Source organism: Chrysemys picta, chromosome 10 (assembly GCF_011386835.1).
Source record: "Chrysemys picta bellii isolate R12L10 chromosome 10, ASM1138683v2, whole genome shotgun sequence".
Classification (NCBI taxonomy): Eukaryota; Metazoa; Chordata; order Testudines; family Emydidae; genus Chrysemys; species Chrysemys picta.
This window is the reverse complement of record NC_088800.1, coordinates 77203046-77215794: the sequence shown is the minus strand read 5'-3', so window position 1 is coordinate 77215794 and position 12749 is coordinate 77203046. Positions and strand designations below refer to the sequence as shown.

Below are 12749 nucleotides of genomic sequence, written 5' to 3'. Positions count from 1 at the left end.
GTTCTATTACTGCACCAAAAGCATAAGAGTTGAAGAGTAATATTATTCCAGTTGACTGACAGCCAACACACACTGACATAGGCATCTTCCTCAGCAAAAGACAGATTAGCGACTCTTACTGCTGACCACCAATATAGGAAGCAGATGGTTCTGGACTAGATATTAATTCTTCATTGTGTAACCACTACACAAATGCAAAGTTTTCAGTGCAAATAGATATCAGGCTGAAAGGCTGATCCATGACCTAAGAAAAGGGGATGTTCTGGGAAACAGCATGTAACACTTTCCACCCAAAACTACCTCTTATGGTGAGAAAAACTGAAAGAGCTCAGTCTGCTTATCTTTGAGAGGCAAGTTGATTACACTGTATAAGTATCTTCATGGGGAAAAAATACTGGGTACCAACAGGCTCTTTAATCTAGTGGAGAAAGGACTAACAAGAACCAAATGACCAGATGCTAAAGTAAAAACAATTCAATTAAAATAAACCATATCTGTGTGCCTTATTTCTAACAGTGAGGGTGATTACCACCGGAACAAACCATCAAGGGAAGTGGATTATCTTTCTTTCGATGTCTTCAGGTCAAGACTACATGTCTTTCTGGGAGATATGTTTTAGTCAGACCCAAGTTGTTGGCCTCAATAAAGGGATAACTAGGTGAAATGCAATGGCTTGTAATATATAGGAGGTCATGATCTAATGGTCTCTTCTGGCCTTGAACTCCATGATACTAGAATCCTAAAACAATATCTCAAGAATAAAACAAAAGAAAGCAGAACTCTTCACAAGAGAATAAACTCACTTTATCCCGTTGATTTTCAAACTTTTCTTGTCCAGCAAACCCATGGACTGCAAAAAGAGAAAAATCATGAATTTGCAAGTTAGGAATACTTACATAGGTAGGTTATTTAAATTAACACCCTTAAGGAGGTAGGGAAATGTCCCCATTTCATCACTACCTGGATATATAGTATAACACACTTGTCACTCATCCCCATAATCCTAATTCTTGCATTACCCACCTAGTCACCATAACCCTACAAATTAAAAATATGCATTAGGATGAGGAGGCATACAGGAAAATAGAGCAGGTTGTAAACAACATTGTTTCCATTATTGGATTTAGGGGGGGTTTTCTGGTAGTGATCTGCTGACAAAAGTTGGGAAGTATTAAACAACTATGATACTGTAAGGCTAGATTTTCTACACTCCATTAAAAAAATTAAGTTGCTCTCCTCATCTACTTCCTTCTAACCTTTACTACCTCAGTGGAAAATTAAGGAAGGGGAAGAAAAAAAACAAACACACCACCCCTGAACAGTGGGGATGTTGGGAGCCCAAGGAAAGAGCAAGACATGAGAGAGGGTGGGTTTCTCACCCTTTAATAGGTATTTACTGGAGAGTCAGATATTTCTTTTAAGCAAATTTTAGCAGTAACTCGCTTCAAATAAAAAAAAAGCAGCACTTTAGGTACAACTGACATTATAAATCAGGTTTTATGTAAAAACGCACTTACAGGTGTTTCATAGATGCTGAGGGTGTCTGATGTCATTCGGGCAAAAAATTTACCATCATGACTCCACCTGAACAAATAAGAGGAAGACGAAGCATCAGATCTATCATGCTACCCCTCTAGTAAGAAGAGGCTAGTCATTTAGTGTGATCTGTCCTCTACTACTGTTACCCAACCTACTTAAAAATAGGCCAATGGGCTGAGCTTTCACAGTGGAACCCTCGCTTCTTCTGTCCAGTTAGGGTATCCCAGATGATTATGGCTTGAGGGTCATCTTGTGTGTCCATTAAAGGGCTGAAGGTCACTAAATACCTACAAGAAGGGGAGAGGGAAAATGACTAGCTTCACTTTTCATATGGTGTAACGATCATTTCAGCACAAATATGCTTTCGTCTAATTGTGAGAAGAATCCGCTAAGCAAACTTCAAGAGGCATGCACTGAAAGAGGACACAGCCAGAATTGGGGAACGGGTAGAGTACAAACACTTTTCTACAATCCACCCCTGCACAAACTAGTGAGGGAGTTGAGGGATGGCTTGAGTACCTCTACCCCGATATAATGCGGTCATCAGGAGCCAAAAAAAAAAAAATCTTACCGCGTTATAGGTGAAACCGCGTTATAGCAAACTTGCTTTGATCCGCCGGAGTGCGCAGCCCCCCCCCCCCCCCCAGCACTGCTTTACCGTGTTATATCCAAATTTGTGTTATATCGGGGTAGAGGTGTATTAGATAGCCACCCATACACCCCTTTTTAATAGAGGGGAAGCTCTCTAGGAGTAGAGTAGTGGAGAGCCTTATTCACCCACCTCATGAACCAGCAGTTACTATGGGGATGTGGAGCAGTACCACAGTGTTCCTGCATGTTCTAGGAGGACAGAGTCCCTTCTCTTGCAAAAGCTAGAGGGGATGAAGCTTTGTCAGCATTTAGATAGACTGTCTGATGAGATTAGTGTTCCCAGGCAGGGTCCAGCACTCTTTCTAGTACCTTTTTGTGTCAGGGGTGGTGTTAGGCATCCAAACTATGGTATTGCCTCTGGATTCCTCTGGCCAAAACAAACACCCAATTCAAGCAAGAAACCCACCACACCTGGGTGTTGTAAAGGGGAAACATCATCATCAATGTATGACAACTAATGAGGTACATAGTATAAAACATGATGGCTTGGAGACAAGAATTTACCAGAGGGAAGCTTTCAGGGCGGGAACATGTTTTCCTATTAAGAGCCCAAGCACATCTTAACTACAATAAAAATCTAAAGCCAAAATACTCCCAACAAGTCAATCTTTTCATTCATAAACACAAGACAGAAGCTTAAGCTTCACAAGAGAAAAATAGGTGAAGCCTTCACAAAACCATTTGCCTGACAATCTCCACAGATGCCATCATAAAACAAAAAGCATAAAGAATTATTCATCTGAAAATTACAACCCTTGAAGATGCTGAAAGACCAGAACTCAACTCTCAGGCATCACTGAGTTCAAAGATACCGTGGGTGTGGGTGTGTGTATATTAAGGTGCCTGTACCAGACAAACTGAAGTAAATGGGAAGATTTTATTATTAAATACTGTAGATCATTACTCAGTATTTAAAGAACACAATCCATTTTCCAACTTAAAAAGTAGAAAGTCATGTCAAACAGAATTATGGATACACACAAACATTCTAAAAATATTTAATGAAAAAAAGGCAGCAATTCCAAAGAGCAGAGAAATGAAGATTGAAAACCCATGATACCTAAAAGTAGATAAGGCAGAATAAACATGCTTGGTGTTCTGTTCCCTAAGGCGTTCTCTCAAAACTGCTTTTATACCATACCTTTCACAAGGTGAGAAGTCGATAAGCTGTACCCCTTGGTGACTGAACCTCTGAATCTGTTTGAACTTCTCTCCTCCCCATAGAGCAATGCCTCTCTGATGGAATGTAGCCAGGTAAGTACCTTTTGGGGACCAGCGTACATAGGTTTCCGTCCACCGCTGCAGATAAAGTGTACAATATACATCAGAGCTGAATTACATTCAGAAGACTCTCAGTATGTGCAGTTTGTAGCTTCACTCTCCCTCAAGTAATCCAGCAGCCACCATTTACACAAGCTTAAACATGACTGGAGTGCAGTTCTTATTTCCTTAGTCTGAATGTTTCCTGGAAAATGCCTCTGAATGAAACTTCAAGTTTCAAACACTCACTAACCAGAAGAATAAAACTAGTGAGCTAGAGGTGGATGGTAGTGGGAAGCCTTCAGCAGTGTCCAGCGCTAGCGAGAAGCTCAGCATGCTACTTGTTCTCCGACTACTGGGAAGGGTGTCTTTTAATCTTCCTAACAAAACATAGCTCCTGAACCTCACCTAGTGGGAGGGAAAAAGGCATCTTCTATATGAACCTTGGTTAATAAGCATCTGGTGATTTGGAATAATGTTCACCACCCCCAAAATCAATTTCTCCTTACTTCTTGCCTTCCCCTAACCATAACAGAGGAGCTCCTTGTCATCAAAAAAAAAATCTTGTTGAGATCTCCTTCCCTGGCCTCTAGAGCAGATGACATGTGAGCTGCTGGTGATGGACTGCCTCCAGTACCAAGCCTACCACAAATCTTCAGTGCTCCTTCTCCTAGCAGAGACACAATAAGAGGAGCTAGGGAGTAGCATGCACTCGACAGCAGTAAACTCCCACTCACCACTGATGTGCAAAATCAGAATTTGACGGATCTCTGCTCAACTAGGTCTTTTGATCCGAACATCTTAGTCTGATTTTTATCTTCCCTAATTTATAGATAGGGAGGTTAATTGAAGTCACAGCAAGGTAGTAGTAGTAGACCAACTCAGTTCACATTCAACTTTATTTCCTTTCTAAAACAGGCAACCCTGCCTCTAAATGAATGTCATTATCTCCTTTAGAAGATTAAAAACAAAACAAACAAAAGTACTCTGAACAGCGGGAAATGGAGAAGTTGTTTTCATCAAAGAAAGTGAGTGTTACAACTCTATTCTGCACATCCCAGCACACAACAATTGAACAAGATAGTTATGTCACTACTGCCCCGGTTTCCTGAGTTCACCACTTTTTCAGAGCCTTAATGACCATACTGCATTTGGAATATGCAGCTGTTCTTTCAGGGACACTCACTGGTCTTTCTTCAATTGCGACTGGTTCCTTTGCATCATTCCAATAGATGCAAGTGCGGTCTCCTGACTCAAAGATCACACTGTATTGATCCCTACAGTCTGGGTCCTCCAACCAGTAGCGAAGATTCCCCTAAAAACAGAGTCAGGAGCTAAGGAAGCAAATTCTCAAAAATACCATATTCATGCTCCAGGATGAAAATTCTATTTTATGAGCACATGATAAAAACCAAAGATAATTACAAGCCACAAGTTATTTAACTACAGATTTCAGAAATTTAATTCTCTAGCTATTTTGGCTTAAACTTTGGAAAAAACACATTAGCAATTTGAAATATCAGGACCTCATTTCCCTCTTTGCCCAAGAACTATGGCAAGTTCTTTGGATGAGCCCAGCACTCCATCATGGGGAAGATAATTCTTAAACAGTAGCAGCGGTCACTATGAAAGCAACATAGCTTTGTTCTGTATTTTTTGTATGAATGCCACAACAATAAGGAGTTTTAGAACGTGGAATATTTTAATTCAAAGCTTCATGTAACATATCCCTTTCATCTTTCAAGCAAACAAACAAAAACATACCAAGTCTTTAAATGGCTGTTTCTCTGGGATGTCCCATTCTTCACTGATTGTCATGTATCTAGAAGAGTGATTTGATCAGTTACACATATTACAGATGCCCTTTGATCAGAAGTAGGCTACAACATGATCTTTAGGAATAAAGACGAGAGAACATGATGGCTACACTCACTTGTCAAAATCAGTGAAAAGGTTGACTCTGAAAGTGTGCTGCTTGTCCAACTTGTATCCATCTGCATTTTTCACAGCATCCACTGCATGTGCTGGGGACATGTATTCCAGGAAAATATACCTAAGAGATAAATGTGATTACTCAGTAGCAACCTGCCTGTAGTCAGCATTAGCCATATGGTGGGTGAATTAACTGAAAAGCTAGTACTCAATCCAGAAGGCAAGATTGAAGAAGTTGCCAGTTCTGGTATAGGAGAAGGCAATTAATCTCCATTTTGCTCATAAGTATTTTTCTTAATCATATATACATGACTTGGATCAAAATTTTTCTCTGCCTTCTTGAAACTGCGTGGAACAGATTATGAAGGCATATTTACATACAGCAGAACTGCCATAGAAGTGCTACCATCAGGTACATGGGTAAGCAGCTCTTCCCATTAGAATGGCAGGACATGTTTGAGAAGTGAGCAAATTCAGAGAGATACATAAAACTTTTCATTCATATGTTCTGGGCCCTCAAAATACAACTACTACTCTCCACCAATGTTCCCTCTAATTTTTATATCCATGTGCGGAATTAATTTTGTCATGTGCACCAATATGGAGGTTGTGTGTGGCGAAGGTGGGGCCGAAGGGTTCAGAGTGTGGGAGGGGGCTCAGGGCTAGGGCAGAAGGTTGGGGTGCGGGCTCTGGCTGGGGCCAAGGATGACAGGTTTGGGGTGCAGGCTGCCCCAGGGCCAGGGGAGAGGCGCCTCTCCCTGGCCGTGGCCCTGCAAAAACCCTACCTCTCTCCTTGGGGGGAGGGATAGCTCAGTGGTTTGAGCATTGGCCTGCTAAACCCAGGGTTGTGAGTTCAATCCTTGAGGGGGCCACTTGGGGATCTAGGGCAAAATCAGTACTTGGTCCTGCTAGTGAAGGCAGGGGGCTGGACTCGATGACCTTTCAAGGTCCCTTCCAGTTCTAGGAGATGGGATATCTCCATTAATTATTATATTATATTATTATTTCCAGTCCAGGCCCCTGTGGCTGCACAGCCCCTGATAGCCTGCTGTGTAGCCACACAGCTTAGAGGGAATTTAGCTCTCCACTTAAAAACAAAATTATAATTAAACTCCTCCTTTCCAAGTGGAGTCCAGTCTGTAACTTAGAAGAAGCCAGAATTCATGGAACAGGGGACATAGGACCTAATAATGTCCCACAGAAAATGATTTTCAAGGTACCTGGATTTGTTTTGTAAAGTTTATCCTGACTGAGCTGAAAGCCCTCCAGCCCACAGGAATTATTCCAGCCCTACAACTCTAGAAAGCATATACTGAATATTTTGACAACAAATTACATTCTCTCATCTGCCATATTAGGTCTCCAAACCCCAAAGAGAAATATGCTACTCTCCAGCCACCTTAACAGTCTCATTGAGCTGAAATCTGGGATAGTGATAATCCCAGAGAAGAGAAAAAAATAGCAAGTAACTCAGTATTGCAAAACAACAACAAAAATACCACCACCCAAAGTCTGTAATTACCTTCTCCCAAGCCCAAGATGTTAGTTACCCATTTGTTCTACATGACTACATCTATTTTCCTATACAGCTATAGTCTAGGAAACAATTAAGCCCTTCAGTGTCCTCAGGATCTTGTGTCTGTATCACTGAGATAGCATGTCAAAGTGCCTCTATGGTCATCATCCTATTCTGTTATGTCAATGTCAGAATTTTAGCCCACAAATGTCTATTAGCATTCAAAGGATTAACCTGAACAATGTTTCAATCCCATTTACAGCAGGAGTTCTCATTACTCACCCCTTTGTCTTCCCATCTGCTTCTGGGTAAAATTCATTGGTAATTTTCCCAAACTTGGAAAAGATTTTGTGAATAACATTCTTCAGTTTCTCAAGACGGTCTGGTCCAACTTGGGGAACATTATCCACTACAATTACTGAATCGATTCCATCTGCCTCCTGTGGCTGGTCTTTTAGCACATCACCAAGTAATTCTGCAAAGAGAAAGAGGGAAAAACTCAGCACCAATCTCTGGATTGAATGGGGAAGGGAGGAAAGAGATGAGAATTCAATAGCTAGTTACCTACACCCTTCTCAAACACCTTTAAAAAGTTCAGGAGTAACTGAAAGCTGTATGGAACACTGAGCTTGACTGAGTTTAGTAAAACGTTACCAAAATCCCCCCCCCCCCCCCCGCCCCACACCATTTTAACATAGGTGTAATCTACTAGGACATGCTCGCTATAGGGCACAATTTCCTGAAGATCACAGATGCTAGCTTGACATGACAGACCAAGTTCCATTGTTTCTCTGGGAAAGATCTCAACACTTTATATTTAAAGACATTGTCCTACAAGTCCCCCAAATTGCTCATGAATCAGAACACTACAAAAGTTACCCCCAAACCCACACTGAACTAAATGCTGACATCAAGAAAGAAAGAATTTTGACATCACGTTTCCTCCCACATCAAAAAAGTCTTAGCATGATTCTCCATTGGAAGCCCTGTATGTTGTAGCATCACTGTAATTATGGTTGGGAAGTCATGCTCATTCTAAGCCTTTAATTAGAACTTTGGAGATGATGCATGGGGGGGGAGGAGCACGTATGTCCCCTCCCCCCCAGATTTCTGCCAAGGAGGGTTCACACCAGAAGGAGGCCAGCAGCAGCCTTTCAGCACTGTGCTGTCAGGAAGGGATGGGAGCTGCTTCCAGCCGGAGTGGGGCCAGGGATGAGGGGTTTGCGGTGCAGGAGGGGGCTCTGCGTTTGGGGAGGTAGGGGCACTGGCTTACCTTGGGTGGCTCCCGGTCAGCGGCGCACCAGGACTAAGGCAGGCTGCCTGCCTGCCCTGGCACCGTCCACGCTGCGCCCCAAAAGCGTCCAGCAGGTCCAGCACCTAGATGGGGGAAGGAGGCGCCACATGCTGCTCTCACCCACTGGCACCACCACCCCAGCTTCCATTGGCCGAAGTGTGGAGCCGACGCTTGGGGCAGGGTCAGTGTGCGGATCCCCGTGGCCCCCCTGCTCAGGAGCTGTACCTGCTGGTCACTTCTGGGATGCAGCCTGGTGCCAGGACAGGTAGGGACTAGCCTGCCTTAGCACCGCCAACCGGACTTTTAACATCCCGGTCTGTGGTGCTGACCGGAGCTGCCAGGGTCCCTTTTCGACCAGGTGTTCCAGTCAAAAAGCAGATCCCTGGTCACCCGATACGGAAGTGAGGAAAATTTGTTAAACCATTTTAAGCATGTGGCAACTGAATGTGTCTTCTCAACCCTCTTGACAGGTCATCCGTATCCTGCAAACCCTCCTAGCCCCTCTCCTACAACACCCTTTAAATTGCCTGAGAAAAAGCTTAGCTGGTAGGATGGTACAGTGAGCCTGTGCTTCAAGTTTCTAGTTGGAAGAGGAGGTTAAAAGCAAAATAGTCTTACTCTAATATTATGGTTGAGGTTTTACATATACAGAACTCAGGAAATTCAGAGGTATAGTTCCTACAGAATGGACACTACAAATTTAGTTCTCACTAGGGAGACAGTGGTAGTTCAAGCTATAACTGAACTTCTATTCTAATCCTCCATTTTCACACACATATATTAAGGCATAAACATTATGTGCAACGTATCCAAGGTACAATTGCTCTGGGAACAATAACTTTCACATGCACATAAGTCACAGAGCCTCAACAACAATGCTGCATTCATGTAGTTTTTCCATTTCATATAATGAAAGTCGGATTTCTGGGTATCTAATTCTAGGACTGTCTAGTAACAGCCCCCCAAGATGAGAAACTGACAGACTCCAAACTAATCCCCAACAACGTGGGGGGATAGCTCAGTGGTTTGAGCATCGGCCTGCTAAACCCAGGGTTGTGAGTTCAATCCTTGAGGGGGCCACTTAGGGATCTGGGGCAAAATCAGTACTTGGTCCTGCTAGTGAAGGCAGGGGGCTGGACTCGATGACCTTTCAAGGTCTCTTCTAGTTCTAGGAGATGGGATATCTCCATTATGAAATTATGAAAATGAAAACAGTACTAAGACATGCGCTGACATCAGATCCATTAATCAAAATGACATCACCCGGACATGTATAGAAACAAGGACTAAGTGCCAACTTTATATCTGCTTTACCTAGCAAAGCCCAAGATTTATAAACAGTGCATCCTATTACCTCGTTATACTATAAGACAGAAAAATATCTACTTCAGTTTTACCAAGGGTTTAGTTATGCTATCTATCTGATTGAGTGGAACAAAGTCTATTGATGAAAAGGCTAAATAGGGGCAGGAAAAGGAGATCTGGAAACAGCAGAGCAGAAATAATTCTGACAATCCTGGTTCCTTCACATACTCAAATGATTATCTGAATTCAATCAATTTATGCCTGTAATTTCCAAAAAAGATGAATCATTGCAAAAAAAAAAAAAAAAAAAACAAACAAAAAAAAACCCTAAAATTATTATAGCTCATACAGAAAAAAGAGATAGGTGTCATTTCACTTTTGAAATGACATTTAATGATGCAGTCTGGAGAATCAGACTGTGTAGACAGCATTCAGAGATCAGGAAGATTTAATAAGCACCATGAAAACACTTAAATACCAGAAAACATTTCAAGGTGTTGGTAGTGCTTAGAGCTTTAACCACCAGCTTTTGCCAGTTGTCTAGTAACTGACGTGATCAGAATTTTTGAATTATTTACCCAGAGGCTGAAACAGGGAAAGAAAAAGAAAAAGGACAGTGTTGGGAAATATCTGGCATTGATAAATGCTTACACAATTTCAACCAATCAGAAAACAGAAAATTAGGCCGTGTGTTATTTTTAATTTAGTGAATATACAATTAAGTTGTCTGTTAAGCCTGCTATAGTTTGTTCCAAACTGTTCAGGTTTATGCATAACATTACCAAGATTACACAGGACTGACAGTTACTATACAGTTTTTGGCAAACTGTGTTAGCACCACAGTATTATAATGAAGGGTAGATAAATGCAAGTTATTTTTTTGCTTCTTTATGATGCAAGAAATCTATAAACTCAGATTCCAAGGCCAAAAGGGACCATTGTGATCATCTAGTCTTACCTCCTGCATAATACACGATACAGAACTACCCCAAAATAATTCCTAAAGCATATCTTTTTGAAAAACATCCAATCTGTATTCAAAATTCACCAGTGATGGAGAATCCACCATGACCCTTGGTAAATTGTTCCAATGGTAAAGTACCCTCCCTGTCAAAAATGTACACACGGTTTTCAAACTGAATTTGTCTAGCTTCAATTTACTGCCACTGGATATTATATCTTTCTTTCTCTGTTAGATTGAAGAGCCCATTATTAAATATTTGTTCCACATATAGATACTTATAGACCAGCCAAGTAACCCCTTAACCTTCCCTTTGTTAAATTAGACTCAAAGAGCTCAATCTATTTATCACTAAAAGGCATATTTTCTTATTCATTAATCATTTTTGTGGCTTTTCTCAGAACCCTTACCAATTTATCAACATCCTTCTTGAATTGTGGGCACCTGAACCAGACAGTATTCCTGCAGCAGTCACACCAGTGCCAAATACAGTGATAAAATAACCTCTCTAGTCCTACTTGACATTCCTGTTTATCCATTCCAGGATCACATTAACTCTTTTTGACCACAGTGCAGTCCTGGGGGAATTCTGCACCACTGTGCGTGCGCAGAATTCATGTCCCTCAGCAGAATTTACTTCCCCACAGAACATGATGGGGAAGCAAAGGAAAGCCACACAGGGTCAGGGGCCGGACCAGTGATGCCCATGCGCATAGTTTTTTGCGGGGGGAAAATTGCCCCCCAAATAAAGGCAAGGCATGTGTGTGTGGGGGGGGGGGCGGAGGGGAGGGTGATCATATGGGGTCACGTGCCACTGCTTCCGCCATTTCTGTGAGCGCAGAGCTGCCCAGCTGAAGGAGTGTGCGGCTCAGCTCTGCTAACTCTGCAGCTGGATGCCACCTCCTGGGTCCTAGTGCCGGTCATGCTCCCTTTCTGTGTGTTGGGAGCCATCCTGTTATCTGTACAAAAGTGAGGGCCTGCAGTGGGGCAGGGCAAGGAGGGGCAGGGGAAAATGAGGGAAGGAGGATGGGATGTGGAAGGGAAAGGGATGTGGGAGCCCAGCATGTGGCGTTCTCTTTGCAGTAGCTGCTGGGGATCCCCAGTAAAGCAGCCCCATCAGACCCCCACCCCTCTGCACCTGGACCACCCCGATTAAGCCCCCGCATCTGGACTCCCACCCTACTGAGTCCTAAGCAACTACATCTGGATCCCCACTCCCCCAGCACCTGGACCCCTCCTCCCCCCGTGAAGTCCCCTCCTCCTATGCCTAGACCCCTGCCTCCTATGAGCCCCAACCACCTGCACCCAGAACTCCCCCTAATGAGTGTGTCTGGATCCCCTACTGAACTGCCTTCACCCCATCCCACACCTGGATCCCCCCCAACATTAGGGTCCTGCTGGGCAGAGCCTGCCTGACCGTACCTGGAATGGAGGGGCAGGCTCATCCCTTGTGCTACGTTAAGGTCAGGTGCAGCAGGGTGGTCTCCCACCTCCATGCAGCCAGTGGCCTGTGCTCCCCCACTGCCATGCTGGAGCCTCCACATTTATATATTGACAACATTTGTAGAATTTTAAAGTATCATGCACAGAAATTTTATTTCGTTGGCACAGAATTCCCTCAGGAGTAACAGTGTCACATTGGGAGCTCATGTTCAGTTGATTATGCCCCACGGCCCTCAAATCCTTCTCAGTCATTTCTTCACAGGACAGAGTCCCCCATCCTGTAAGTATGGCCTATATTCTTTGCTCCTAGCTGTAAACCATTTACATTTAGCTGTATTAAAATGCACATTATTTGCTTGTGCCCAGTCTATCAAGTGATCCAGAGGTCACCAGATTCAGAGCACTGTCTTCACTATTTACCACTCCCCAATTTGTGTGTCTTCTGCACACTTCATCACAGATGATTTTGTGTTTTCTTCCACATCGTTGATAAAAATGTAAATAGCATAAGGCCAAAAACTGATCCCTGTGGGACCCTGCTGGAAAAAAAAACAAACACCCACTTGATGATGATCCCCCATTTATAAAAAACACTGAGATCTATCAGTCAGTTTTTAATCCATTTAATGTGTGCCATGGTAATTTTATATCATTCTAGGTTTTTTTTGGTTTGGTTGTTTTTTTTTTTTAAATCAAAATGTCATGTGGTAACAAAAACATAAGATCAACCATACTGGGTCATACAAGTAGTCCATTCAGCCCAGTATCCTGTCTTCCAACAATGGCCAATGCCAGGTGCTTCAGAGGGAACGAACAAAACAGGTGGTAATAAAGTGATCGATCCCCTC

The 12749-nt window shown here is 42.8% G+C and overlaps 1 protein-coding gene across 1 annotated transcript in view; it reads right to left on the bottom strand.

The window, feature by feature from the left end:
• Positions 1–12749, bottom strand: part of EIF3B (eukaryotic translation initiation factor 3 subunit B) — a 33466-nt gene that overhangs the window by 14628 nt on the left and 6089 nt on the right. The window contains exons 2-9 of the mRNA XM_005289122.5: positions 7181–7373; positions 5384–5503; positions 5215–5272; positions 4637–4765; positions 3332–3489; positions 1695–1826; positions 1518–1584; positions 804–850 (exon numbers count right to left, since the gene is read on the bottom strand). Coding sequence (XP_005289179.2) covers positions 804–850; positions 1518–1584; positions 1695–1826; positions 3332–3489; positions 4637–4765; positions 5215–5272; positions 5384–5503; positions 7181–7373 — 904 coding nt within the window. The remainder of the gene's footprint in view (positions 1–803; positions 851–1517; positions 1585–1694; positions 1827–3331; positions 3490–4636; positions 4766–5214; positions 5273–5383; positions 5504–7180; positions 7374–12749) is intronic.